Source organism: Sciurus carolinensis, chromosome 4 (assembly GCF_902686445.1).
Source record: "Sciurus carolinensis chromosome 4, mSciCar1.2, whole genome shotgun sequence".
NCBI classification, from domain to species: Eukaryota; Metazoa; Chordata; class Mammalia; order Rodentia; family Sciuridae; genus Sciurus; species Sciurus carolinensis.
Window position 1 is genome coordinate 171,074,987 of NC_062216.1, and position 26,332 is coordinate 171,101,318.

The 26,332-nt window shown below is 58.7% G+C and overlaps 1 protein-coding gene across 2 annotated transcripts; it reads left to right on the forward strand.

Annotated features, from left to right (window-relative positions):
* The first annotated feature begins 1,368 nt into the window (after window positions 1-1,368).
* On the forward strand, window positions 1,369-19,127 carry Bik (BCL2 interacting killer). 2 transcript variants are annotated; one of them, XM_047550177.1, is made up of 5 exons: window positions 1,369-1,488; window positions 15,649-15,801; window positions 17,439-17,537; window positions 18,149-18,266; window positions 18,626-19,127. In XM_047550177.1, the coding sequence occupies exons 2-5, from the start codon at window positions 15,656-15,658 to the stop codon at window positions 18,686-18,688; spliced, it is 426 nt and encodes a 141-aa protein (XP_047406133.1). In that variant the 5' UTR covers window positions 1,369-1,488; window positions 15,649-15,655; the 3' UTR covers window positions 18,689-19,127. The 2 variants fall into 2 exon arrangements, with proteins under 2 accessions (XP_047406133.1, XP_047406132.1); XM_047550176.1 differs by lacking the exons at window positions 1,369-1,488; window positions 15,649-15,801; window positions 17,439-17,537 and adding an exon at window positions 17,550-18,038.
* Window positions 19,128-26,332: the final 7,205 nt, after the last annotated feature.

The window sequence follows — 26,332 nt, forward strand, 5'->3', positions numbered from 1 at the left end:
ACTAGTTCATAACCAACTCCTACAGTATTACCCCCACCATTTATTGCTCACCTGCCATGTGCCAGATAACACCCAGAGGGCTTCAGATGGTTTCATCCTGCCAACAGCCAGGGAGAGACCTTCAGACCCAGACCCGGGCACGCCTTCCATGAGGTGTTTCTGGCCTCTGAGACCCTGGGTCATCGCCTCCCCTGCTTTATTTTTCGCTTGCCATGTGAAGCCACCCTGGGTTCCCCATTCCTGATTGCAATGGGCCCTGTGCCTATTCGCACATCTCCAGAGCGCACTGCGGGTGTGTGTGGTGGGGGTGGTGTGCTTCTGGCTTGTAGCTGATGTAATTTGCAGGTACTGGAAAAGTTCTTCGAGGCAGAGGTCACAGATTCCCCTGTGGCAGGAGGGCCCCTGTGGGTTACCTTCTGCCAGTTTACTGAATTTCTCTCCCTGATGCCCCCACCCCATGTCCCTGCAGGACCATTTTGCCGATGAGAACACTGAAGCAGAAGTAGGCATCACTGACCTCTCCCCAAGGAGGGAATAAAGAGCAGCGGGGTGACCCTGCAGCCCCTCCCTCCTGGGCCTGGGCAGCAGCAGACCGGATAAACAAGCCCTGTTGGTCTTCTCCCGGTGATTACTTTGTTATTCGCACTCGGCGCCCCCCAAACCCCTCCGCCTTCCTCCACCACCAACCCCCACCACCAACCCACCTCTGCTCCGGGTTTGGGATCCGAGACACCCCCCTGCCCCGCACCCAACCTGGAACTCTGCATTTCTCCTCCCTCCCGGGTCTCCACGTGGACTCTGCCGTGCCCTCCCCACCCAGGAAGAGGAGCTAGCGGCGGGCGCGCGTGGAGCGGAAGCCCCCGGCCGGCCTGGCCCACTGGATGCTGCTTCTAAGGAGCGGGATGCGGTTTTGACCTTCGCAAATGGGTTTCGAGAACCCTAACCCCCAGGGCACCCGCAGGACAAAGCCCAGGCTGGCCAGGCGCGGGGGCGCAGCCTGTAATCCCGGCGACTCGGAGGCCGAGGCAGGGGTGGCGAGTTCAAGGGCCCCAAGCAACTCGGCGAGACCCTGTCTCTGAATGAAGCACCGCCACCACCACAGCCCAGGGGTGGTGGAGTCCTGAGCGCCAGGCGCGCGTCAGAGTGGAAGCGCCACCCGGACCGGGCGGCGGACCCTCCACCGGCGCTCCCGTGCGCACGGCCGGCGGCTGGGGCTGCGCGCTCGCGGGGCGGCAGGGGCAGGGCGCGCAGGCAGCGCGGCGGGAGCACGGGCAGCGCTTCCGCGGCCGCTCGGCCGAGTCGGACGCTGGGCTCCCGGGCGGGGCGGGGCGGGGCGGGGCGGCGGGCGCGCCTATCAGGTCCCGCGCGACCGCCAGCAGCACGCCTCCCGGCCGCACGCTGCCACCGCCGTCCCCGCCGCCGCCGTCGCGAGGGGAGTCGGAGCCCAGCGCCCCGCTGCAGCCGCCGCTCGCCCGACCGAGCCCGCAGGTGAGCGCACAGGCCGCCGTGCGGGACGCACGACTTCCAGGTCGGGGACCCGGACCCCAGTCCCTCCCCGTCCCACCCCGGCAAGTCCCGAGGGAGGCATTGGAGCTGGGACATCAGAAGACCCCGGCTCCCAAAGTGCCCTTTGGGACAGGACTCCAGGTCCCCATCCTGCGTCCTGACAGGCGCGGTCCCCGCGCGCTTCGGTCTCCGCGTCTGTGCAATGGGTGGCTCCTCTGCGCCCCGCCCAGAAGGCCCGATGCGGGTCACCCTCGGGCCGCCCTCTTGCGCGGTCTCTGAGCTCCAGGACCCGAGCTTCGCTGTAGTGCAGACCGGGTCCTGAGCCCGGTGGGGCACCGCCATCCCAGGGCCCAGAGGACACAGCTTTGTGTCCACTAAATGAGGGAAGATGGCGTCGGGCACCTGTCCCCGTCGGGATCCTGGGCCCCACGCACCTGAGGAAGGGCTGGGGGAAGTCCGGAACAGGAGCTTACACGCGGAGCGCGGAGCCCGGCGCTGTCGCGGGCCGCCACCTGGGCAATGCCCGCGGGCTCGATTGGCTGCACCTGACAGGGCGCGAGCGGTATATGGTGGATCCAAAGCCGCTGAGGCGCCGGAACTTGAGGGCCCCGCCGCCCCCTCTGGCGACCCGGCTGAACCTGCGCTGGGGCTTCAGCGCTCTGGCCTCAGGGATGCGGAAGGCTTTGTAAACCGTTCCTTGCTGCTGCAGTTGGCGCTAGTAGGAACCACCTCCTGGCGGGACGTTGTTGTTGTTGTTGTTGTTGCTGCTGCTGCAACATTGTTCCAACTCTGGTCAGGGACGCGCAGTTCTCAGGAAGGGATGCTCCATACCGACCCCGGGCGAAGAGTGCCATATGCGTAAACTCCCCAGGGCAGGAGGCCTCAGGTCACGGTGGAGAAACTGAGGCCTAAGTCCCAGGAGGCATCGGTGCTTGGGCCCTCCAGCCAAAAGCCCAGAGCCCTTTTCTGGAGAACAAGCCAAACGTCTCCATGCAGCCACTTCCCGGTTGGGTGACCTTGGACGGGCTGTTCACCCCTGCGTCTCAGTTTGTTGGTTCTGTAAAATGGGTCCCTGGCACTCTTGCCCAGCTGTGGGTGGCTGCCGGTAGCTCCTGTAGAGTTAGTATCTTTGTTTGCACTGTGGCCCTGGTTCTCCAGAGTGGCACATTCCTGGTGTTTACTGGCTGTTTTGCAAGTGTTCCCTGAAGAGTCATCTGAGGCAGCTGGGCCCCCTCCCCAGGCCCCTGAGGCCAGATGAGTCCTCTGCCAGGCCCCTTCCTCCAGGCCCTGCCCTCCTGTCTTCACCTCTTCCCCTTGGTTCTCCAGGATTTGGGGGTCTCCCATCTGCCTTTAAGGGTACAGTTGCTAATGATGCAGTTCTCAGTGGGTCAAAGTTATCAAGGTTTATTTTGGCTCCAAATTCTGGGGGTGTGTGGTCGAGGAGCTGCATCTGGTTGAGTTTCTGGGACATTCCATGCCGAGACCCTGGAGTGGGTGTCTATCTCTCCTGGTTTCTCTTTTATAAAGCCTCCTGGATTCAGTCATAGGCCCCACCTTGATGACCCTGCCTAACCCCAATCACCTTGCAGAGGCCCAGCCTCTAAACACCATGGTCAGACCAAGTTTCCACCCTTTACTCCTGCAGGATGGAATTGAATGTAGACACTTGAAGGCTTTGGGGGACGCTCATGGAGTCTAACCAGAGTGTCACCCTCAGGGCCCCAGGGCCAGTAGGGACCTTGCTGTGGCTTTTCCAGAGCTTTGCTGTGTTGGGTTTACCCAATTTCTTTATTTTCCGCTTGAGTTGGCTTAAGATGTCTCACATAGCAGGGCATGGGCACTTAGTTTGTACCTGAACCTTCAGAATGTCCTTTCCCTGGTGACAAACCCATTTAACCAAACTTCTAAGATGTGTTCTAGTGGATTTCCCCCTCCGCACTGGGGTTGAACCCACGGCCTCATGCATGCCAGGCAAGTGCTGGACGACTGAGCTCCTCCCCAGCCATAGTGGATCCCGTGAGGCCCCGTGGGATGGCATGAGGCTTAAAACAGATCGCTGGAGTACACAGGTAGCGGGTGACTGTGTGTGTCCGGCTCCCCACCCTTTGCTCTCTCCGCTCAGCTGCTGCCTCCTCCGAGCAGTCCTCCCTGACTACATGATCTCACGGGGCAGCTTCCCAGCACTTGGCCTGTCCACACCTTGCTTACTGTCCAAGGACACCAAGATGCCCTCGTGCATTTTATGTGCTGATCGACACCATGGTGCCTGACAGTTGCTTGGGAAAAGAGCCTCGGATGGCCCGGGTTGGGTTAGTGGGGTAAATGGGAGCTGCCAGAGAGCCCAGAGAGGTCCTGACGTCCACCTGTCCACCTCGGATCACCTCCCTGCAGTGAGCGGTGGGGGGCAGTTGGAGGACCCAGTGTGCCGGTGACCCTTGAAGCTGACCCCGCGGCGGCGGCGGTATTTTCCCCTCTCGCTGGAAAGCATCCTGTTTTTAGTGGGCTTATTAAGTCTGTGGACAGTTAATGGCTTCTCGCTTCCCCTGCAGTGAACTTAGTGGATCCCCTGAGATTGCCACTGGTTTCCTCTCTGGCCAGAACAATTCTGAGTGGTTTCGAGGAAGTTCTCACCGGCACTGGGTTTTGTTGTTGGCGGCCACCAGGAAGCCAGCAGTGGGTCTGGACTGGATGTGAGTGGCCGCTTCCTTGCCTCTCCTTTGTCCTGCCACTGGCTGGTTGGGGCAGGGCCGGGAGAAATACAGAATGTGGGCAAATGAGCCCACGGCACAAGTTCCTGGTTGGCCCTGTGGCAGGCAGGAGAGGGGCAGGCAAGGTGGCCAGGGCACAGGGCGGGCCCAGAGAGGAGAGGGCAGCTGATTTTCCTAGTGTCAATATTAGGATGTGACAATACAAAACACCCTCCAGGCACTGCAGAGCAAACCTGTTTTTCTGGGGATGAGAGAAAACTTGGCGCCGAGTCACCCAGATGGAGAGGAGGTACAGGGGAGGGCCGAGCTCGCGTGGCATTGGCAGAGGGGCCCTGTGATTGGAATATTCAGATCAAGAATGCAGAATAATGTTTTCCCTACAAAGAAGACTTTTGCTGCCGGGTGGTGGTGCACGCTTAGGATCCCGGCTACTCCAGAGGCTGAGGCAGAGGCGGAGACAGGAGGATTGCCAAGTTGGAGGCCAGCCTCAGCAACTTGGTGAGACCTTGTCTCAAAATAAAAAAGGGCTGGGCTGCACTGCTCTTCCATATTTATCCTAAAGAGTTAGAAGTCAGCATGCTGTAGTGCTACATGCACACCCCTGTTTATAGCAGCACAATTCACAGCGGCCAAACTGTGGAACCAGCCTCGGGGTCCATCAGTGAATGAATGGATAAAGAAAATGTGGCATATATATACACAGTGGAGTTTTACTCAGCCACGAAGAATGAACTTAGGTCATTTGTAGGAAAATGAAAATTGAATATTGTGTTAAGCAACATGAGCCAAACTCAGAAGGTCAAGAGTTGTATGTTTTCTCCCACATGCGGAAGTCAGAGAGGAAAAAGGAAAAGAAAGGTGGGATCTCATGAAAATCCAAGGCAGTCAGCAGAGTAGAGGAAGAGGCCAGGGAGGGAGAGGGCAGGGAGAGGGGCCCGTGGGGAATGCCGTCTGCTGTGTGATGTGGGAATGGACCACATGGCGCCCTCTATTCCGATTGTTTTTGTTTTTGAACTGGGGATTGAACCCAGGTAAGCTTAACCACTAAGCCCCACTCCCAGCCCTTTTTATTTTTGTTTAGAAACAGGGTCTCACTATGTTTCTAGGGCCTTTGAACTTATGATCCTCCTGCCTCAGCCTCCCAGGGATCACAGGCATGTGCCACTGCGCCCTGCCCGCTGCTGTGTACAACTCTAATGCACCAGTAACAAATATGCGAAAAAATAAAACGGGCTGGGGATGTAGCTCAGTGAGAAGTGCCCCTGGGTTCATTCCCCAGTACCAAAAATGTAAAATAAAATGGATTTGAAAGGGCTGGGATGTAGCTCAGTTGTATAACAACACCTGAGTTCCATCCCTGGTACTGCAAAAAATAGGGGCATTCAATGTGTGCGTCTGGAGCCGGGGCTACTAGGCCCTATCTAGTACATATATATGTATATATATATATATATTTTTTTTTTTGTCCTAATTACTTATACAAAACCGTCGAATGCATTTTGACACATGAAACATAAATGGAATACAGCTTCTCATTTGTCTAGTTGTTCATGATGTAGAGTAATGCAGGCCGTGTAATCATGTATGCACCAGGTAACATACATGTACAATTCATTCTACTATCCTTTCTACCCCATTCACTCCCCTCTGTCTAGTTCAAAATACTTCTATTCCTCTCCCTCCCCCATTGTGAATTAGGATCCACATGTCAGAGAAAATGTTCGCCTTAGGTTTTTTAGGATTGGCTTATTTTGCTTTGCATAATATCCTCCAGTTCCATCCATTTACTGACAAATACTATAATTCCATTCTTCTTTAAGGCTGCGTAATATTCCATTCTGTATATGTACCACAGTTTCTTTATCCACATATGAAGCCCTATCTTGAGGGCAAAGCCAGCTGCTGGGTTTGGGGGAGAGCCAAAGTGCCCCCTTCCAGGCCGTGCTTCGTGAAGACGACAGCTTGAAGCCACATTGGGGTTGTCACCCTGGTTTTGACCTCACTGTCCTTGGACACTTGGTGCAGCATCTTGGCTCCTTCTCAGGTTGACGTTTGCCAGTGGGCGCTCCCTCCTGCCCTTCAGCAGCAGACAAGCCTGAGGCCTAGTGTGTTCCATCCAGGGCCCCCAGGCAGGAGCTCCTGCCCCGTGAGCTGGCGCGTTTGGTCTCCTCTCTCAGTCTCGGAGCTTTGCAGAGAACTGTCTGGTCGCCCTCTGCCACACCCCCTCCCGCTCTCGCTGGGTCCTTGTTCTGCAGGGTGGGGCAGGATCCCGCTGCCTGGGCAGACAGCCAGGTCAACATTCATGGGGCCATCGGCTGAGCCTGAGGCAGGTCTGCCGACCAGGGCGCGGGGACAGCGGGGACGGGGAGCACCAGGAGGGCAGGGGCGGAGTGACTTCTGGCCAAGCAGGTGCAAGCAGGTCCCGCAGGCCCTCTGGGGTGTGGGAGGCAGAGCGAAGGTGGAGAGGAGGACTAGGGTGAGACCCAGGAACCTTCTAGAAGGCAGGAGAAGGCTTGCATCCGCCTCTCCAGGGCCTGTGCCAGCGGGGTCCGCCCTCACTCCGCCATCCCATCATTTCAGAGCTTTCCTTAAATACCTGCTCCTGACACTTAGCACTGCAGAGCCAGTGGTGTCCTGGCACCCGGTCCCGCTCTGACGGGGGTAGACGAGCAGAGTCCCCGTTTCTCGTGCCAAGATGATTATTAATTCGTTACACTTGCTCTCCCACGCGGAGGGCACCGGGGCGGCTCGTGCCGGGTACGCGCTCCTGCCTGGGCTCTCCAGGCCCCGCCGCCCGTTCGTAGAGGACTGAGCAGGAAGGACAGGATATAATCTGGCCAGACTCTTGCTTTAACAAATGAAAGAAGAGGCCCCCGGCAGGGCTCGGGAATTTGTCAGCACTGTGCTGGCCTGAGCTGTTTGGAACCAGAACTCGGGTCCAGCGGTCCTGGTGGTCCCTGGGCAGAACCCCGGAGGGTTCCCACCAGAACCTAGCTCGGGTGGGCACTGCGCAGCCTGGGAGTGGAGTTTGCTTTCTCTGATAAGAGACACTGTCTGCTGCGGTGTGCCTGGCAAGAGGGAAGCAGAAACCTCTGTCGCCGTGTGGGTGTGGGCGTTGGCGTTGTCCCCAGCCTGGACAGGCACGTCTGCCCCTCCTCAAGTTCCTTCGGTCACTCTGTGGGCATAGGCGAGGCGATTGGAGATCTGAGAGCCCTTGCCCTCCGCTCACCCCCGGGACATTCCGAAATTCCCAAGGGTCTCAGGCTTTGAGAATAGTCAGTCACTGCCACTGTCCTGAGCCTGGGTCACACTGTTACCCCTGAAAGCTGTGGAGCCAGCGGGCAGGTCAGAAAGGTGAAGTGACCACAGAAAGCCAACAGTACGTGTGGCTGGGGTCAGGTACGGGGTGGTACTCAGGGCTAGTCACCAAGGCAGTCGCACACTCCGCCCGACATTCAGAGTTATCCATAGAAGCTAGTGGCTGCTGGCGCGGTGGCCACGCCTGTCCTCCCAGCGACTCTGGGAGGCTGAGGTAGGAGGATCAAGAGTTCAAAGCCAGCCTCAGCAAAAGCGAAGTGCTAATAAGCAACTCAGTGAGACTCTAAGTAAAGTACAAAATGGGGCTGGGGTGTGGCTCAGTGGTCGAGTGCCCCTGAGTTCAATCCCTGCTAACCACCCCCCTCAAAAAAGCCAATTGCTCTTCTGTCCCCTGCCAACCACCCCATTGATTGCCCCTTCCGATGGGAGCCACTCATAGCTTCCTTCCAGATCTTTCCTCATGCCTTTCCCTTCTCATGCAGAGTACACGGGTGACCTGGGAGATGCCCAGCCTGGTGCCCCTGGGGCTGAGGATGGGTGGTCCTCTCACCTTGGCGCTCAGCAGCCGTCCCCTCCCACCCCCTCAGCCTCGCGGGAAGATGCGCTGAGGCTGATTTGCTTGGAGCTCATTTCCTTGTTGATGGCGCTGAGGGTTTTTTCTGTACTGAAAGTAACGCCTGGTGTTGGGTCTGCTCTCCAGCTGTGGTTCCACGCAGCCCTCAGCGCCTCAGGAGGTCAGTGTCGCAAGGCCGGTCCAGAGCCCGCGTGCCTGGGCCCTGGGACGCTGTCAGGGTTGGGGTGAGGGCCTGTGCTTCTCTAGAGCCAGCTGGGACCGAGGGTGCTCCCTCCCCGTGCCACACTGTGGGGTGGCTCGGCCTCCTGCTGGAAACCCCTGCCTGAGTGTGGACTTAGGGAGGAGAGGGGCCATGTTCCTGCGCACCCTGGCCTGGCCCTGGGGCCCTGGAGGGTGTGGATCAGTCCTGGAACCGGGGCGGGATGGGTGAGCGCCTCGTGACTCGGGTTGTGCTGGGGTCCAGGCAGCAGACGGGACGGGCCTGCAGCTGCTCCTGTGCCCTGTCCAGGTGGGTTGCTCAGAGGTTCCGGGAAGCCTGTGCGGAGCCTGGGGGCCTGCTGAGGAGCTCGAGGTGACTTACGGGGGACCTTCCCAGTCCAGCCACCCAGCACGTGCCCTCGGATGAGCCCCTCTCAGCCCCGGACTTTGGTTCTCTGTAGATGGGGTAGTGGACCCCAGGGTGCTGGTTTAACCCCGGAAGCCTGTGCAAATATCTGCTGTGTGTGTCCTTTTTCACGCCAGGATCCCCATCAGCCGCTCAGAGGGCAGGTGGCTCGGTGATGACCTCAACGCCTCCTCCTGTGCCTTAGAGGCGTGGCTGTGCTTTGCATTCAGTGCAAACCCTAGCATTTCAGGGCTCAGGAGGAGACTTTGCGGGGTCAAGGCTGGGTCCAAGCCACGATCCTGGGTCACAGTGCTTTTGGAGGCTGGAGGGGGCATGTTGGCATGGCCCTCCCAGGTCCCCATCTGGACATGCGTAGACCTCTTATGGCGGAGAAGCAGACCTGTAGTCGCAAGTAGAAAGGAAGTGGGGTGTCTGTGAGCATCCCCCAACGGCCGAGGCCCCAGCGGCAGGGCTGCAGGCCAGGTGGTGCACCTTCCAGGGCCATTCCAAGCCGCCACTTTCAGGTTACCAAATGAGGCCCACCCATGGCCCGGAAGAATTTCCACCCCTTGCTAGAGAGATCCCTTCTCTCCGCTGTCCCTCCCACTCCTCCTTCCTTTTCTCTGTCTCTGTGGGAAGTGAACCCTGCCCACCTCCCCAGCAGGCTGTGGTGGCCTCTGCAGTTGCCTGCTGGTGGGGTCTGGAGTGGGGACTTCCCACCAGCGGGGGTGGGTGGGAGGGGTGCTGTCCTTTGTTTTCTAAAATAAGCCTTTAAGACAAACAGCTCTATTTGAGACGAATTCAAGCCATTAACAGATATTTTTGGGTCAGCACAGCCAGCCATATGCCTTAGTGGAAGGTTAAGGTCACAAAGCACGTATGGTAGAATCCAGTGTCCCTCCTGTGGCCACCGGCCCCTCTTACTGAGCTTCCTTTTTTGAGAGAGTCTGCATATTGGCTTTACTCACGGGAGGGCTTGTTCCTGTCCTTGGCATAGTGGAAGCCTGTCCTAAAGTGACGCTGTCCTCAGTTCTGCAGGGTGTGAACAGGACGTGTTCCTAGAAACGGGCGTGTGCGTGTGCCTGGGGCTACTGATGGCCAGGCTGACCTGGGGAGGTGGGCACTCGCCTGTTCACAGTGGAGCTTGGCACCCTGGCTACCTGGGGGTCTCCCGTCCCCTTCCAAGTCTGTTGATTCAGTCACCCAGCTTTTAAGCAGCCCCTGCTGGCTGCAGAGGGTGGTAACAGTGGATCCTCCTCTCAGATCCCTGGGGGCAGTGCTGTTTGTGTGTAGGAGACGCTTCTGCAGGGCTCAGAGGCTAGGCGTCTGGTCTGGCTGCCTGGCTGCAAGTTCGGGCTTTTCCTGCTGGGTTGTGCTTGAGTTGAGCTCCTTTCAGGAGCCTCTGTCACGACAGCCTCATGGTCCAGGGCTAGGCCTGGAGGGGTTTTGTAGGGCGCTCTGATGGAGAAGACCAGGTACTGCCTCAGTTTGCACATCTGTGAAATGGGAAGCATCAGGGTCCTGCTCGGCTCTACAGGAACTGGTGGGTGTCTCTGAGGGTCTCCTCCCCAGTACCACCCCTGGACACCTACTGGGGGCTGCGCACTCGCTGCTGGGAGGGAGAGGAGCCAGTGGCAGAGTTGGTGACCAAATGCAGGCTGCTGTCCCGCCCTCCGCCCTCCAACCCCTGGGCACCCTCGAGCCGTGGGTGTGGCCCTGTCGTCTGTGCCCACTGGATTTGCATCCTGGCCTCCTCGGGTAAAATGGGGTTCTCAGCTGGAGGTGGGTTTTTCCACTGTAGGAGGCCCAGCGTGGGCTGCAGCCTGGTTGGGGACATGCGTAGATGTGTCTCCTTTCACCAAAGAAGAGCTGACAACTACTCATTTGCAAATTTGCGGGGGGAAAAAAACCCAGATTCTAAAAAACGAGTCCATTTTCCTGGCTCTGCAGCTGTGTGACCTCACCGCCGGTTCCCTGGGAATCCTATGCCTGCTTTTATTCACTCAGCAAACACAAGTCTGCTCTATGCCAGAAGCTGGACTGGGAGCCAAGATTTCACAGTGGCGCTTCCTGTCAGTCACTAACTCTGTATCAGGCCCCTTGATATGGATCCTGTCAGTCGGACACGATGGCGCCTGCCTTTGATCCCAGCCACTCCCGAGGCTGAGGCAGGAGGCTCTCTAGTTTGAGGCCAGCCTGGGCAACTAAGGAGGACCCTTTTTTTCTCAAAATAAGAAATAAAATGGGCTGGGGCTATAGCTCAGTGACTGAGTGCCTCTGGGTTCAATCCCCTGAACTGGGAAAGGTGGGGCGCAGGGACCCTTGGTGGTATTTAACGAGCTAACGCATCCGCAGGTCTTAACCCTCATTCCTGCCTGACACAGGGGAGCTCACCATGATCCCGACTTAGCAACAGAGAGGAAACAGGCCCAGCCACAGGAAGGCTGAGCGGTTGGGTGGGGATGTAACCCAAGGTGAGTCTGGGTGTCTGTCACAGGCCCGCTCAGCTGGCAGGTCAGGGTGTCCTGAAGGCAGGCAGGCAGTGCGTGGCCGCCCTGGCAGACCCCTGCTCTCTGCAGACTCCTGACAACAGCTGGCGCTGGTGGCTGGACATCTTCCTGTTGGGTTCCCCAGGGGCTGGGATGTCTGCTGAGTGGGGGTTGTTAGGACAGTGGGTCAAGGCCGAGGCCATGTGTCCAGCCTGGGGCGCTTGCCCGCAGGGCAGGGAGGAGGGCTGGGACCAAGGGCCTCCAGGTGCAGGTAGGCGCAGAGCGGGCCTGTGCGGTGGACATGGCCGGGCTGGGGGCTGGATGCAAATGAGGGCCGGGGCTGTTTTCCCAGGGAAATGGCCATTTGCATGGTCACCCCTTCCGCCTGGAGCCTGCGGGCAGGAGGGTTCTGGGCCCAGTCACACAGCCACTCTCGGTGCTTCCCGTCTGTGCAGCCTCAGCCTTCTCAGCGTGAAAGTGCGTCCCTCTCTGTCCTGTGTGTCCTTCGGTGGAGTCTTAAATGTCCATGCGTCCTTGACGAGGTTGATGTCTGACCTAAGACCTATTTTTCTGTTCCTTATTGTGAAGCGGTTTGATCTTCGGCTTCTTTTCTGGCCGTCGTGGGGGACGCTGTTGATGCTCGAGCCTCGATCTTGAGGGTGGCCGCCCGAGGCTGCCTGGGCACCGTCAGGTGGCCTGGGAGGGTGGGGAGGACCCTGGCTGGTGGCTCCTGGTGGCTTTTTCTCCTGCACTGCTGAGTGCTCCTGAGGCTGAAGTCCTGCAGGCCAGGACAGGTGAACAGAGACCCAGGGCCCGGATGGCGCTGGGCCTGCCCCTCCTGCCTTTGGCGTGAGCGTCTTACCCGCCTTGCCTCTCCCGACTTTTGAACAAGCCAGCAGTGTGGCAGAATGGACAGAGGGGTCTCGTGACTGCTGGCCAGCGTCATGGTGCGGCTTCTGTGAAGTCCAAGTTCGGTCTGGGAAAGGGGTTTCGCGACATTCTGTGCAAAGGCGCCATATCTGAATGAAATGGTGGATGAAGGTCGTCACTGGAGAGTGGCTTCCTGCCATGACAGCTGTCCCCACGCGTTTTCCGCAGTGTGGCTGGACGTCATGCGTTGCAGATGATCTTCATTTCCTTCATTGGTTTGTGACCTGCCGAGCTGTCTAGAGTTCTGCACCTGGGACGGTACCTGTGTCGGGTACACAGAGGCCCCTGGGGACCTTCCCAGCCTCCTGCGTTGGCCTGGGGAGCTGCTCCCGCCCGGCGGCTGTGAGCACTTTGCCTGCAGGTGTGCGCTGCAGCTGCGGCCCTCTGGCTCCCCAGGGCCAGACCTGACTGGGCCGCAGGGGAGGACGCGCTGCCAGCCCCGGCCTGGTGCAGCTGTGGCTGTGTTCATGCGTCCCGCGTCTCTTGCCAGCTCCAGGCTGGACTTTAGTCTGGATCAGATGTGAAGCTCTTCTGTCTTCCTCTTGGGAAGCTGAGATAACGCCTCTACTGACACGGAAATTCTGGGCCTCTTTGCTTTGTTTTGTTTTATTTCGGGTCCCAGGGATGGAACCCAGCAGCGTTTAACCACCGAGCCACTTCCCCAGCCCTTTTTAATTTTTTACTTTGAGACAGAGGCTCCACTAAGTTCCTTAGGGCCTCCCTAAGTTGCTGAGGCTGGCTTTGAACTTGCGATCCTCTGCCTCAGCCTCCTGAGCCACCAGACTGGGGATTCGTCGTTTTCCTCCAATTCTAAAAGGAAAAACGGTGCTGTCTTCATACGGTTTCTCTCTCAAGGCCCAGGACATGCCACACCCTGTGCCTGTCCATGGCCTTCTGATGTCACCGTGTGCTCCTGTCTGCTCGGCTGCTTGCTTTGGGTTCGTGTTGAGATTCACCCCCTGGAGTCAGTCCTGAGACACCTGGAGGCTCCCACTTCCCGTCATTGCTGTTCCAGCTTCTTGCTGCCTCCAAGGCCCAGAGCAAGCAGCAAGTACACTGTGTTTGGCCTCAGGCATCCCCGGGGGTCTGGTTGCCCTGTGCCTGCAGTCTGTTGCTTCAGGGAGGAACATCAACCCACCTGGCCCAGGGGGCAGGAGACTGGAACCTCTGTCCCTTCTTGGCTGAGTCGCGAACCCAGGGTGCTCTATGCCTGAGCTACCTCCCCAGCCATTTTTTTTTGGTTGATCTTGCTAAGTTACTGGGGCTGCAAACTTGTGATCCTCCTGCCTCAGGCTCCCAAGTCTCTGGGATTGCAGGCATGTACCACCAAGCCCTGAACTTTTCCAAGCTCTGGTGTCTTCTGTGAACAAAAAGTCAAAGGAGAGAGTGGCAGGGTGCCTTGTGAACTCTCTAGTGCCAGCAGATGTGAGGAATTAATTTAAAAGACCCAGGATGTTATAGAAAATAACGGGTCAAACTACAGGTTGAGCATCTGCAGTCTGAGGATCTGAAATCCAGAATGTTCCAAAACTCAACCCTCGAGCAGCAACATGACTCCACCAGTCAATGTACACAAACTTTGCTCCCTGCACACAATTATTAGGAATTTTGTATAAAATTACTTTAAGCCTATGTGTGTAAGGTATACATGAGAAATAAATGGATTTCATGATGAGGCTTGGGTGCTAGCCCCAAGATATCTCATTCCATATATGCAAATGTTCCAAAATCTAAAAGAAAAAAAAATCCCAAATCTGAAACATCTTGGTCCGGAGCGGTTTGGGTAAAGTCTAATCTGCATGAAGGTCCTGCCGGCGTGTGCTCCTCCCTGTCAGGACGCCAGCTCTTCAGAGTGCTCCCAACAGCCCAGGGAGCGCCACTCAGCCATCCGACCCACCTCACAGCAGGAGACTGGCACAGAGCAGCTAACGGGCAGGGCTGGGATTTGAGCTGTGCCATTAGTGTACCCAGCAGCCTGCCATGGTCATGGTACCCTGGACCTAAGGCTGCCTGGTGCCACCTGGGGTAAATCATGGTGAGTCTAGTCATAGAATCGTACGCGTCCGCCACGTGGTGTTGGACATTTATTGATGTGTGACAGCGTAGAGGGCCTTTGGGGAACTTTGGTGAGGGACGCGGGTGTAGTGGACTTTGTTTTCTCAGCACGGAATCGCTCACAGGGACTGGCACACTTTCAGGTGCGTGGTCATGGCCTGGGCCCTGCTCTCCCTACCCAGATGCTGCAGCACCAGCCCTCCTGTGTTGGTGGCAGCAGAGCCGGAGCTGCCCGGCTGGGTTTGCTCCCTTTCTCTCAGCCCCTCCCTGCCACCTCTCACTGGCTGGCCGGGTCACAGGGCCCACGCCAGCCTCCAGGGATGGGCGATTGTGATGGGCGTGGAGGGTGTGCAGGGCCCCGAGAGGAAGAGGGGGCTCTGCAGCAGGAGCCAGCGCTGCTCAGAGAGTGGCGAGCGGCGCAATTGGGGTTAGCAGTGGTACTTATGAGAGAAAGGCCTGGAAGCCTGCCGTGGTCCCTGCAACTGATGGTCAACCTCTTATTGTTTATTTGCTTTTATTGCTCCAGAGAAACAGTAGGAGAAACAATGGAGAAACAGTAGGAGAAACAGTAGGTGTCCTCTAGCAAAGTGACAGCCGGTGCCTGGGTTTTGTTTGGCTGTGGCCTTTTGAGAGCCAGCCCTGGGGCTGCTCTTATTTATACTCTGACTTCATTTCCCGAGGGCCCTCCTCACTTCAGAGGCCAACAAGGGGACAGACACTTGGCCGATGGGGGCCTTAGCAAAATGGTGGTGGGGAGGTGACGTGGGAGGGAGCAGAGAGGCCAGGCCCTTTCCTCACCTGCCACAAGGGCCACAGCAGTGCCCTCCTGACAAAAGTCAGCTCAGCAAGGGAGCAGTGGGTACTTGTCTGACCCAGGTTTTTCGTGACACAGGACCTTCAGACGTGAAGACCCAAAGTCCCCCAGGGAGGGCTGGGGCTGCAGATCCGTCGGGGCCACTTGCCTGACATGCCTGCGGCCTGGGCTCAATCCTAGCACCCAAAACAAAAGGCAAAGGCAAAGACCCCTGGAGTCTCTGTTTTTATCTGTGGGCCTGTGACTGGACAGCTGGGCAGGGCGGGGTTGGACACGAGGTACAGTCTCAATGTTCTCATGGCCGCAGACCCAGGGACCCAGGGGGCTCTGTGTGGCAGTCCTTTCTCCCAGGCATGGGAGTCTTCAGGGGACAGATTGGCCTTCCCAGGTCTTAGGGCTGTTCTGGGGGAGAGGGTTCTGGTTTCCAAGACCCAGTGGGGAAAAGGAACTCTGCTTTCTGTGGCTCATTAGGGGCAGAAGGAGGCAGGAGGTCAGAGACACTAGACTTCCGAGGCTACCTCCAGGGCTCCGGGCCTGTGGCTCAAAGCACTCAGTAGGCCAGAGTGCCTGTTGGGGGCATCGTGTTCTGAGCCCTAGCAGCCCCCAGACTGCACAGCTCGAGGGTCCAGTCACACTGTGTCCTCCCCCAGAGAGGAGATGTCAGAAGCGAGACCCGTCTCCAGGAACCTGCTCGTTGAGAGCCTCCTGTATGCACAGCTCCCTGGGCCTCTGCTGGCTGCAGGGGCTCCCAGCATGACAGAAGCCGAGGGAGACCCGGACCTCATGGAGTGCCTTGAGGGCAGGTAGGTCCCTGGGGCCCACTGGGGGGTGACCTCAGGGTGCGTTGGAGAGCAGGCCCCTGTGAGGCAGGGCCCTCCTGCCGATGGCCTCCCCAGGCAGCTCCAGGGCCCCCTAGGTGGGTGGATTCTGTTCGCACCTCCACCTGCCTCTGCAGTTCCCTGTGCTCACTCCACCTCACAGAGGGACCTGGCATATTCCGCGTCCCACGGTGGACTGTGGGCGCTGGCACTGGCCATCAGAGAACTCGAGCGTTCCGTCCTAGGGAGCTGGACAGGAGGCCTGCTGAACCTGCCGGCCACCCAAGGCAACTGCAAGCGGGGTGGGTCTGGTGTTAGGAGAAGGAGCCATGTGGCCCCCAGAGGGCCCTGGCGGCGAGGGCAGTGACTTGCTAAGGAGTCACTGAGGCTGGAAGAAGGGCACTCCCGGGACTGAGGTGGCCTCTGGGGGGCAGGGGCAGGGGCAGGGTGTCCAGGGGCTCAGGACCAGCCCGCCTGCTGTCCGGTGGTGTCCAGCACACCCACGTACGCTGCCAGGCGCTCGACCTTCCCCAGCGGGGGGGCGTTGCCGTCTCGCCTCCTGGGTGCTGAGGCTGGAAAGCTGCCCACGCCCCTCAGGCAGAGGTCAGCTCCAGGGTTCTGGATGTTTCCTCTTGCTCTAAGCTTCTTATTAGTTATTAAAGTTCGGAACTCAGGGATGGGGCCGCTCAGATCTCTGCCCCTCTCAGTCCTGCCTGTCCTGGGTGAGCAGAGGCGTGATGCCCACAGAGGCAGCATTCTCCCGAGGGGTCACGGTTGGCACCGCCCCCAGCCAGCCCTCCCCAGACCTCCCAGCTCCTCCGGCCCCCTCGTCTCCAGTACAAGGAGCGTGGACTGGGGGCACTGGGCAGGCTGGCAGGTGGTGCAGGTGACCAGGGTCAGGTGGTCTGCCGGGACTTCCCAGCAGAGCTGCCGAGTCACCGGGGTGGAATGTGGGCAAACCCTGGGGAGAGGGCGCACCGGGAAGGAGACAGGTGTTTCGTCGGCGCTGTGCCTGCGGATGGCACAGGCCTGGGTTTGCCCACCCCGTTTCAGTCAAGAATTTGATTCAGAGAGTAGGGGGCCCAGGCAGGGGACTGTTAGCCCCTTCATTTTGAATGGGACAGTGGCACAGGGGTAGTTTCAGCATGGGGACCAGGGGAGAGGTCTCAGAGGAGGAGGGTGAATTGGTCCCTGGGGGAAGCCGGCCTCAGCAATTGAGGGGCTCAGAGCACCCCAAGACTGCCCCTCCCTCTCAGCCACCGTTCCTCACCAGAGCCCACCAGCTCGGCCTTCCCAGGATTCCAGGGACCCTTGGAGCACTGGCATTTTCTTGGGTGTGGCAGGTTCCTGCAGATGACCCAGGCTGGAGGGCTGGAGCAGGCACCCCTGGGCAGCCCACCTTCTTGACACTGGCCACCCCACGGCCTGCCCCACAGGGGAATCTTGAAATGGCGTGACTTCAGAGTCCACAGCAGAGGGACGCAGGGAGGTTTGCTGCTGGCCCAGATCTGACACCCCCTCTCGCCTTGCTCTGGGCCACTCCCAGCACCACATGGACCGTGGCTGGCGCGGGTGGCCATGCCAGCACAACCACACCCTGCCTACCTGTCCCTTCTCCACAGTAACCAGGTGGCCCTGAGACTGGCCTGCATTGGCGATGAGATGGACCTGCGTCTCCGGGGCCCCCGCCTGGCCCGGCTGCCTGGGATGGCCATGCACAGGTAACCAACCGGCCCGTGTCCTGCCCAGGACTTCACCTGGGGAGGGGCCCTGGACAGGTAGGGAGAGGCCCAGAACCCAGCACGTGTCTGGGCCCCAAGGAAGCCCCGGGAGGAAATGGCCCTGAAGCTCCCAGGCAGACCCCAGACCCTTTGCTTCCCGGCCCCTGCCCAGGCACCCCTGGCTCTGGCACCTGCCCTGTTTCTGGCTGGCAGGGGACCAAGCAGAGCCGCAGGCCCCTCCTCTCCGTCTTCATCGAGCCCAGGCAGTACATCCCAGAAAGCCTTGACCTGCAGGGCAGAGCAGACCGAGCGCTCGGGGCCTGGCCCCTTGGCCGTGCCCCGGGAGGACGAGCGTGGGAGTAAGGCCTTGGGCCTGCGGAGCGGAGGCTTCGTTCCACGTGGCCAGCTGAGCACAGCTCTGGCCAGCAGGTGGGGGGAAACAGGAAATCTGAATGAATTCATGAGCCACAAAAAGCCCGTGGGGAGACAGACACCCTCCAGGTAGAGGCGCCCAGGGAGGGGACCAGGGTGTCAGTGGGGGTGGGAGGGGACAGGCCCTCCCGAGCGGCAGTGTCCCTGAAGCATGGCCTGCTTCCCTCCCGCTGTCTCAGCCTCGCCGTCAGCTACAGCCAGGCCGGTGTCGGGGGCGTTCTTAGAAGCTTGACCCACGGCCTCGCCAGCCTCAGGGAGCACCTTCGGTCCTGGAGACCCATGGCCCCCAGCACCCAGGTAAGGACCTCGAGGCTTCAGGCCCGACCTGCCCCCTGCCCGCCGGGCTGCCTGAGCTCTTTGGACACCTCCTGGCATGCCACGCCCCTCCCTGTCACCTTCTCTCACAGCTGCTGGGGCCTGCCGGCCGAGGGGGCTGTGCTCCTGCCCCAGGAGAGCTGTCTCTGGCAGACGCTGTCACTCTGCCACCACCTTGGGGCCGCTTCCTCTGCTCTCCTCCCCCTCCCGAACACCTGCATGTCTGATGTCGCCCTGTCCTAGACGCCCCGGTTCCGGGACTGCTGTTCCCTAGTGCCCTCCCTTGCTGGCTCCCCCACTTGCCTGATCTGAGGCCCTCACTGTCCTCTCTTGGTCCCCAGGTACCTCCTGCCCTGCTGCTGCTGGTGGCCCTGCTGCTGAGTGGGGCCTTGCTGTTCCAGTGAGGCCTGCGCCGGCGGGGCTGGCCCCCGCCTGGACCCCACCCTGGAGGTGGCGGGCTCCCGCGGTCCTGTTCTTTTTAACAGTGGTGTTTCCTGATGATATTTCTTTTTTATATTTAAACTCAAGATAGTGCTGGGACACTGCTGAGGTTTCATACTGGGGTTTTCTGAGTTTTTTTTGTAAGACAAATGAATTTATTATACCTCTGGGGTGGTTACCGGTTAACTGCCCGTTTGGAGGCCTGGCTGGGCCTGCTGTCCTCCTGCTGTCCACTCGGGAGGCAGCCTGCCCCTGAGCAGCCTTCCTCTCATGCAGGCTGGTCACATGGTGGGCAGGGGGGGAGTGCTGGTCACACCCCCGTGTCTGTGACGACCACGGCAGAATCTACTGGACTAGATTCCCGAGGGTAGAGGAGAGAGTTCAATAAAATGTTGGTTTCCAGCCAGTCTCCGGTTCTGTCTGGGGGTTTGTGCTGTCATCCTGGGTCCCTCTGCCCCTGGGGGCAGAGCCTGGTGGCAGGAGGGGGTGGGGCCCCCACAGGAGGCTCCTCCCTGTACCTGGGGACCACAAGTGCTGTCTTGGTACTGTTTGTTCCCCTCCCTGGTGGTGCCTGAGATGCACTGTTGGGATTATTTCCTTTGGTCTTTCGTGCCTCACAGCAGGAATGTCGACCCATCTCCCCCAGGAGGGGTCTGTGGGCACGGGGGGCCTGGGCCAGGGGTTGGGGGCAGGCTCCCCACCATTTACACTAGGTAGCTGCCACAGTCCCTGGTCCAGCTCTCTTTCCAGGCCCTACCAGGCCCCCCCAGAATGCAGGTCCTGTGTCCACCTTTCCACTCCCACCAACATGACCAGACCTGGCTGAGCTGGACCAGGGCCCTCTAGGCCTCCACTCTAGCAGTGACCCCAGCCTCCCCTCCTCCCGCCAGGCCCTTCCTGTCCCCTCTGCCCTGGGCCGGAGTGCCTCCCTGCCTACCTCTGTGGGCCCATTCAATAGGCCCGCCACCTCTACCTGCTGCCCTGACCCTCAAGATCCAAGGAGCCTCCCTGCCCTCCGCCCCTCGGCTCCCTAAGGCCCCGCTCCTTGCAGCTTGGGTGTGACGTCGTCCCCTTTGTCTTTGCTGTTGACCTATCACCGTCCTTGGGGCCACCTATACAAAGTCTCAGACTTCCCAGGGTGAGCCCCAGTCCCCAGATCCCTGCCACCTGCCCCCAGCACCCTGCTCCACAGTGGAGGACATACCTGTCCCTGCCGGGCTTAGAGACTTGGCAGTGAGCCGGGGCTCACCCAGTGTGCGTGTGGGCACCAGGGGACCTGGGCACCCGCTGATTACTTGTGTCACCCAAAAGCAAGGGGTCTCCTTGGCACCAGGTGTCAAGTGGTGGTTCTCAGCCAGGGTGATTCTGCCTCAGGGCAGGGTCTGTGACACTTCCTGGTTGCCACGCTCGGAGACAGTCCACTGACATGTGACGTGTAAAGGCAGGGATGCTGCTAGAAAGACCACGCAGGACAGGCCCCCAAGCAAAGAATGGTCTGGGACCTGATGTCAGTAGCCTCGGCCACGCTGGGAAGCCCAGTGAGGGCAGAGAGGAGTCTGGGACAGCACTGCCTGGGAAAGCCGCAGCCGCTGCTGGGCCAGGTTTTCAGTTAGTAGGACGAGGACACCAAAAGCCAATCTGCCCGGGTTGTTTGAAGACTGGAGATTATTAATTATTTAAGAGAAATCGTGTTGAAAACATTTAGCATATGTGAGGCCCACGACTGGATGCCTAGGACCCCAAAAGAATTTCGTTTATCTCACCTGTTTACACCAAATTTTATACTCAATTATTATTACATGTTTTCTTTCATCTAAAAAAAAAAACTTCAGATGTTTGCACCTTGCCAGCGGCCGAGGCCGGGTTTGCACCCGCAGCCTGACTGTGCGCCGCTACCTTCAGCACCACCTAGTGGAAGCCACGTGTGTCCGGAGTCCAGGCTGCTGAGCTCGAGCCTGCTTCTGCTGTGGGAGGCCCTGGAAGTCCCTCCGGGCTCGGCCTTTGGTGCTCCCACCCCAGATCTAGGGGTAAATGAGGCCTGGTGCAGCCCAAGGGAAGAGGACATGGTGACACACAGGGCCTGGCTCTGCTGCCTCACAGTAGGTACTCAATAAACATCCCACAGCAAGAGACCTAGCTGCGGGGGCTGGTGTGCTGCGTTTGCCAAGGACGGAAACACCACCGAGGGGGTGGTCAGAGCCTTTCCTAGGGCAACCCGACCCTGGCCCCCTACCCCGGCCCCAGCCCCTTCCCAGCTTCTGCTGTCAGTGCAATCAGAAGGGCCAGTGGGAGGAGGGTCGGAGGGCCTGCGTCCCTCTGCTACCCTGGGCAGGTGGCCCCACCTCTCCTGAACCCCTAGGGAGTAGTGCCGCCCTCCTGTGGCCCCAGTGTCATTCCTCACCCCCACCATAGCACATCCCTTCATGGAACCTTCCCCAAAGATGACACATGCTTCCCAGGTGTCTGTGTTACCAAGAGCCACCAGATTCACATTGGCTGAGGACCAGAACTGACTACGGTGTTCATGGGGCCCAGTGCAAAATGAAAATACAGGTCCCCTTGTTCATAAATTATGGAAAAATTTCAATGTGGCCATCACACGATTAAACCCAATGCAGGGAGTATCTGGAAACAGCACCCGAAGCCACACAAGTCACAGGAACAACCTTCTGTGACATGCCCGAGAGACAGCACGAGAAGTGCCAAACCCTGCTCGACAGGTCTCCACAAGGACTGGTGGACTGTGCTGCTGTCCCCGCTTAAGACGGCAACGGCGTGCACACGCACCAACTGCCCCCGACTGTTTCCCCAGCACAGTGGGAGTCTGCTCCTCTGCCGGGCGGCCACGCCCCAGACCCTCACCCACTGCAAAGCAGAGGCTCCCGGGCGCCACCTCCGCACCCTGTGTCCTCGTTTGTCTCTGAATCTGACGTTGGTGACAAAAATGTCTTCAGGGATCATCCTCACTGCTGCGTGTGACCATCTCTTTTTTTCAAGGGCCAAACCACACTGACGTGCCATGTTTGGTCACCCACTCCTGTCAGTGGACACCGGGCCGCTCCCACCGTCTGCTGCTGTGGTCAGCGCCACTCTGCACATGGCGGGTGATGCCCGCGGCCTGCGCTCAGCTCCTTTGGCTCTACACCCAGAAGGGGGACTGCTGGTCACACGGTGCTTCTACCGGAACTGTGGCTTCCGATTCCTCCACCTCCTCACGGACACTTGCTGCTTCCTCACGGTTTGGGGGTTTTTCCTCTTCTTCTGTATGATGGCCATCAGGGGGCAGAATACCCTCCCCTTTTCCAAACTTAGAAACCTGCCCAAGCCCACGTGGCTCCCCACTGGTCAGCTCAGCAGGGAGGCCCCACACCCTGGACACTGCAGCCCACTGCACAGGGAGGTCTCTTGCCATGACCCCTTCTCTCATCCTCTGTTCCCCTTCTGATTGAGCACCTAAAGGAAGCAGGGACAGGGGGACTCAGGGACCCAGGCTCTGGCTTTGTCAGGTCCATCTGTGACCCTGGGGCTGAGGCCAGAGGGCAGACAGCCCAATCCGGGCCCAAAGGCTCCAAAATGGAGGAGAGGGAGACCTGGAGCTGCCCAGGCAGAGCCCCCTCTGGATGTGTCTTCTCAATGCCAAGGTGAATAGCTGTCCTGTCCCTCACCAGTTCAGGGTGTCAGGACAACACATGTAGAGGCCACAGGAGGCCAGCCAGTTCTGAACCTGTCCCGCCCGTCTCTGGCCTTTGTACACAAGTTTCTCAAGTTGTGTCCTTCCTCCCGTCCTCGCCCTCTCTGGGCTGTTATGGGGGCAACTTAAGAACAGACCAACCACCACTGAGAAGTCAAAAGTTGAGAGTCTTTATTAAGCTGGCCAGCTGACTGTCTCTCACAATGCCCCAAAAAATGGCTATTGGGAGAACAGCCCCGACCACAGGGTTGTAGGGGTTTTTATACCAAAAATCACATCAATCATAAGTGTCTGTTGCTATGATTCAAAATTACAAACTAACATCATGAAATCATCAACAGAGGGGGAAGTGGGTCAAAACGACCCTTACCTGGGTACAAACCTAAGAATGGTTGCTAATATCCACACAATCACCGTTCACATGGTACATTGTTTAGGAGCAATAGGAATCAAAAGAGAGCAATTTTTCTTTACATAGGAATTGCCATTCTGTATTGTTAACATGTCACACTAAGTAACTGATGATGGGCACAGAGGCAGGGTGTTCCCATGGGAGAAGCTTATTTCCTACATAACATGGAGAGCCAGCAAAATGGAGTCTGTTTAGTCATTTCCCTTAGAGTCTGGCCTGGAACATTCTCATGGAGCCAGATCTGTCAGCCCATCACATGGGACAGGCTGGGTGCCCTCCTGCTGCCCCAGCGCCTCCAAGTCTCCTCCTCCACACCCTGAATCCTCCTCAGTTTTGAAACAGGAAAGCAGACAAGCGCACTGACCGGGGAGTCCCGCAGCCTGGCTTGATTCTCAGACCTCTGACCCCGGAGCATCTTCATCTCCCTAAAGCATGACTGGTGTCCTGCACTGGCCCAGGGCTGGGAACCTGGCCAGGAGCCGTGGAGAGCTGCTGGGGCACCCATCACTGACACAGGATGCACCTGAAGAGCCAAGAAAGAAAGAAACACGCAGCACAGGCCCGGGTCCCGAGCCCACCTCCCAGCTCAGACCCAGCAGTTCCCTGGCCTGTCCGAGCGAGGCTGGTTCGCCAGGGCCGTGGGGCCAAGAGGATCTGTGAGATGAAAACACTTGTCACTAAACAGGCCGGGGCACCAGTGCCACCACCGTGCCAGTCCGCAAGCCTCCCATCCCAAAACTGGTGGGCGCCAGGGCAGTGCTCACTTGGTGACCTCCAAGAAGCCACGGAGCTGGGGTGGGGGCTGGCGTTGCAGTCTCCTCTCCCCATTCCCTTCTCCCCCTTTTCTGCCACTCTGGGGACCCCATTCCTCTGCCTCCTGGTCTCAGGTGTTCGGATCCTCCCCCAGGTAACTCTGAGTAGGTGTTGAGTCAGGGCTGGGGCAAGAACAATAACGAAAGAACCCATTTACACCCTGAAGAGCCCCACAGCTGTGGCCAGATCACCCTCCTCCCCAGGCTCCTCCTCTGGCTCCCCACAGCTGAGCCCAGGGAGGACAGCTCCTAGTGTTCCCATTCTTCATTCAGGAAAGAGGCCACCTGCCCTGTGTGTGGTGACCCCACAGCAGGGGGTCGGGACGGAGTTCAGTGGGGATGGGATGAAGTGTTGGAAGGACAGAGGAAAGCCCAGACCTTCTCTACCAGACAAGCCTCTGATTCCTGGGAAATCGGTCCCCCTTCATGTCCCCAGTACAGGACAGGAAGAGATGGGGTCTGTCAAACCCCAGCAGCAGGCCCTCTGCAGCCCCACCCCACAGCCGGTCACATGTGGGAAGCAACCTCTTGGCCCATCTTCCTCCAGGTTGCTGGTTGGACCACTGTGGTCAGAGGGAGCCAGAGGGGCCAGAGGGGGTCTGAGCCCAGGGGAGGCAGGGGCTCCACGTTTGATGTTCTTGCTTCTGTATTGGCTGGAGGCAGGTGGGCTGGGGGTGCTGGGGATGCTGGAGCCAGGGAGGTGGGATGCAGGTAAGGGAGGCTCAGGGGCTCAGGCACACTGAGCCCATCTCGTGGGGCTGGCCCGTCACCTGTGGGCCCCTCTATCTGCTCTTCCCTCAGGGCTGCTGGTCTCCATGCCCCAGAGACAGGCCTGGGACTGGCCATGGGTGTTAGGGTAGCTGGCGCAAATATCCACAAAAGAGAGAGCTCTGGGTTCAAGCCAAGGATTATTGACAGAGTCTGCCAGGTGCCCTCCTGCAAGGCCAGCAGCCTGCTGGGAAAACTTCTTAACTATTTAGTCATGTACAATGGAGTGGTTAAAAAGTGACCCGTCAGGCCCTGTGATTGTTACTTGGTGTCTTTGTTGTGGTTTTGGTAGTTAGGGACTCACTGGGGGCAGCTTAATGGGAAGGTCATGCCTGGGTGGGCAGGTACTGATTTTAAAAATGGAGTTACTTTTAGGGGCTGCGGTTGAGACTCACTGGCAGAGCACTTACTTACCTAGCATGTGTGAAGCACTGGGTTCCATCCTAAGTACCACATAAAAATAAATAAATGAAATAAAGGTACACAATTTTTTTTTTTTTTTAATGGAGTTACTTTGGCCTGAGGACCTAACAGTCTGAACCCCACCTCCTGTTTACTGGACCCAAGCTCCTTCCTCCAGGATCCTGGGTCCTGGTCTGCACTGCACAGGGGTCACACCCCTGACCTCGCAGGGCCGGGAGGAGGCAGGTATCAGCAGAGCAGCACGTGAGGCCTGTGGACCTGGCCTGTAACAAGCCCCCCCAGACCCGCACACCGGCCACCGTCCAGCTGCGAGTGGCACCAACCTGCAGCTGCAGGGCAGGGTGACGCTGCTCAGGAGAGTGTGGAGTTCTGGCCCCAGAGGACAAGGGGGAGACAAGAACCCAGCACTCTGTCACCAGGACTGCCACACGACCCACAGTGGCCCTCTGAGGTGGACAGGTCCTCCCTGTTGAGCAGAGAAGGAACCTGGAGCTCACAGGGGTCAGGAGACTGGCCAGGACGCCCAGCTGCCCACAGGGCCACGCGGCCGAGGCCTGCGCCTGGGAAACTCCGTGGGTCTGGCCCAGCGCTCTGGCCCAGCAGGGCTCCGGCCTGTGGGCGACCTCTCTGTTGCTTCCTTCTCTGGGCCCTCCAATCCCAGACCCAGAGAAGAGCTCAGGTGCCTGTGCTGGCTGGGGACCTCTGTCTCGTTGCCATTGTCCTCTCCATGTGAGCTCCTAAGGGCAGGGACCTGAGACCCTCTGTGTCCCCGGGAGTCAGACACGGGAGCGGGGGCTGTCAGCTCCCAGCCCGGGGTGTCCTTCACTGTGTCCTTCAGCGCAGTGTGGTTGAAGCCTCCTCTGACCTGTGAAGGCCAGGCCTCTCTTATAAAAGCCAGGTCTGCTGTCAAGCTTGTTGCTGGACAATAATTACTATTTCTGTTTTCATGGTAAAAACTTGTGAAACCTCTGTTTAGACTGTTGAGAACAGGGTGCCATCCGTGCAGCCCTCTTGTATAAACAAGCTATTTCGTGAACTGGGCCCCCAGGAAAAGGGCATGCGAGCACCGAGGATCCAGCAGCCGCAGCGGCGCCTTCGAGGACCAATACAGGTCACATGGGATGTGCTGGGCCCCAGGTTTATCAGGGCTGTTCAGAGATATCTATCTGAGGAATGTGCAGCTGTCCGGAGACCCCATCTATCAAGGACAGGGGAGCCTAGCCCTGACCCCTGTCCCTTAAAATTCACTCCTTCCCTCCTCCCTGCTCCCTCCAGGACCGTTCAGTTTTGGCAGGACCCAATAAGATTCAAATAAAGTGGAGGGACCAAACCAAAAGAGGACAAATATTTAGCTATCTGAATTTTAACCAATAATGTACAGGTCCTTGTGTATGAATGCTGAAAAAGCTCTTAAATAGAGCGCTTTCTCGCCACTCGGGGCCGCTTCCCCCCCGCAGCCATTGTATGGGTCTGAGGGGCTGGTCGGGGTCCAGGCTGGAGC

Excerpts from the sequence above, each read along its gene's own strand:
- Bik (XM_047550176.1), top strand. The coding sequence starts at position 17,653 with ATGGCCCTGAAGCTCCCAGGCAGACCCCAGACCCTTTGCTTCCCGGCC. Across the intron at positions 18,039-18,148 it reads GGGAGACAGACACCCTCCAG|CCTCGCCGTCAGCTACAGCC; the intron begins GTAGAGGCGCCC and ends CCGCTGTCTCAG. Across the intron at positions 18,267-18,625 it reads CCATGGCCCCCAGCACCCAG|GTACCTCCTGCCCTGCTGCT; the intron begins GTAAGGACCTCG and ends CTTGGTCCCCAG.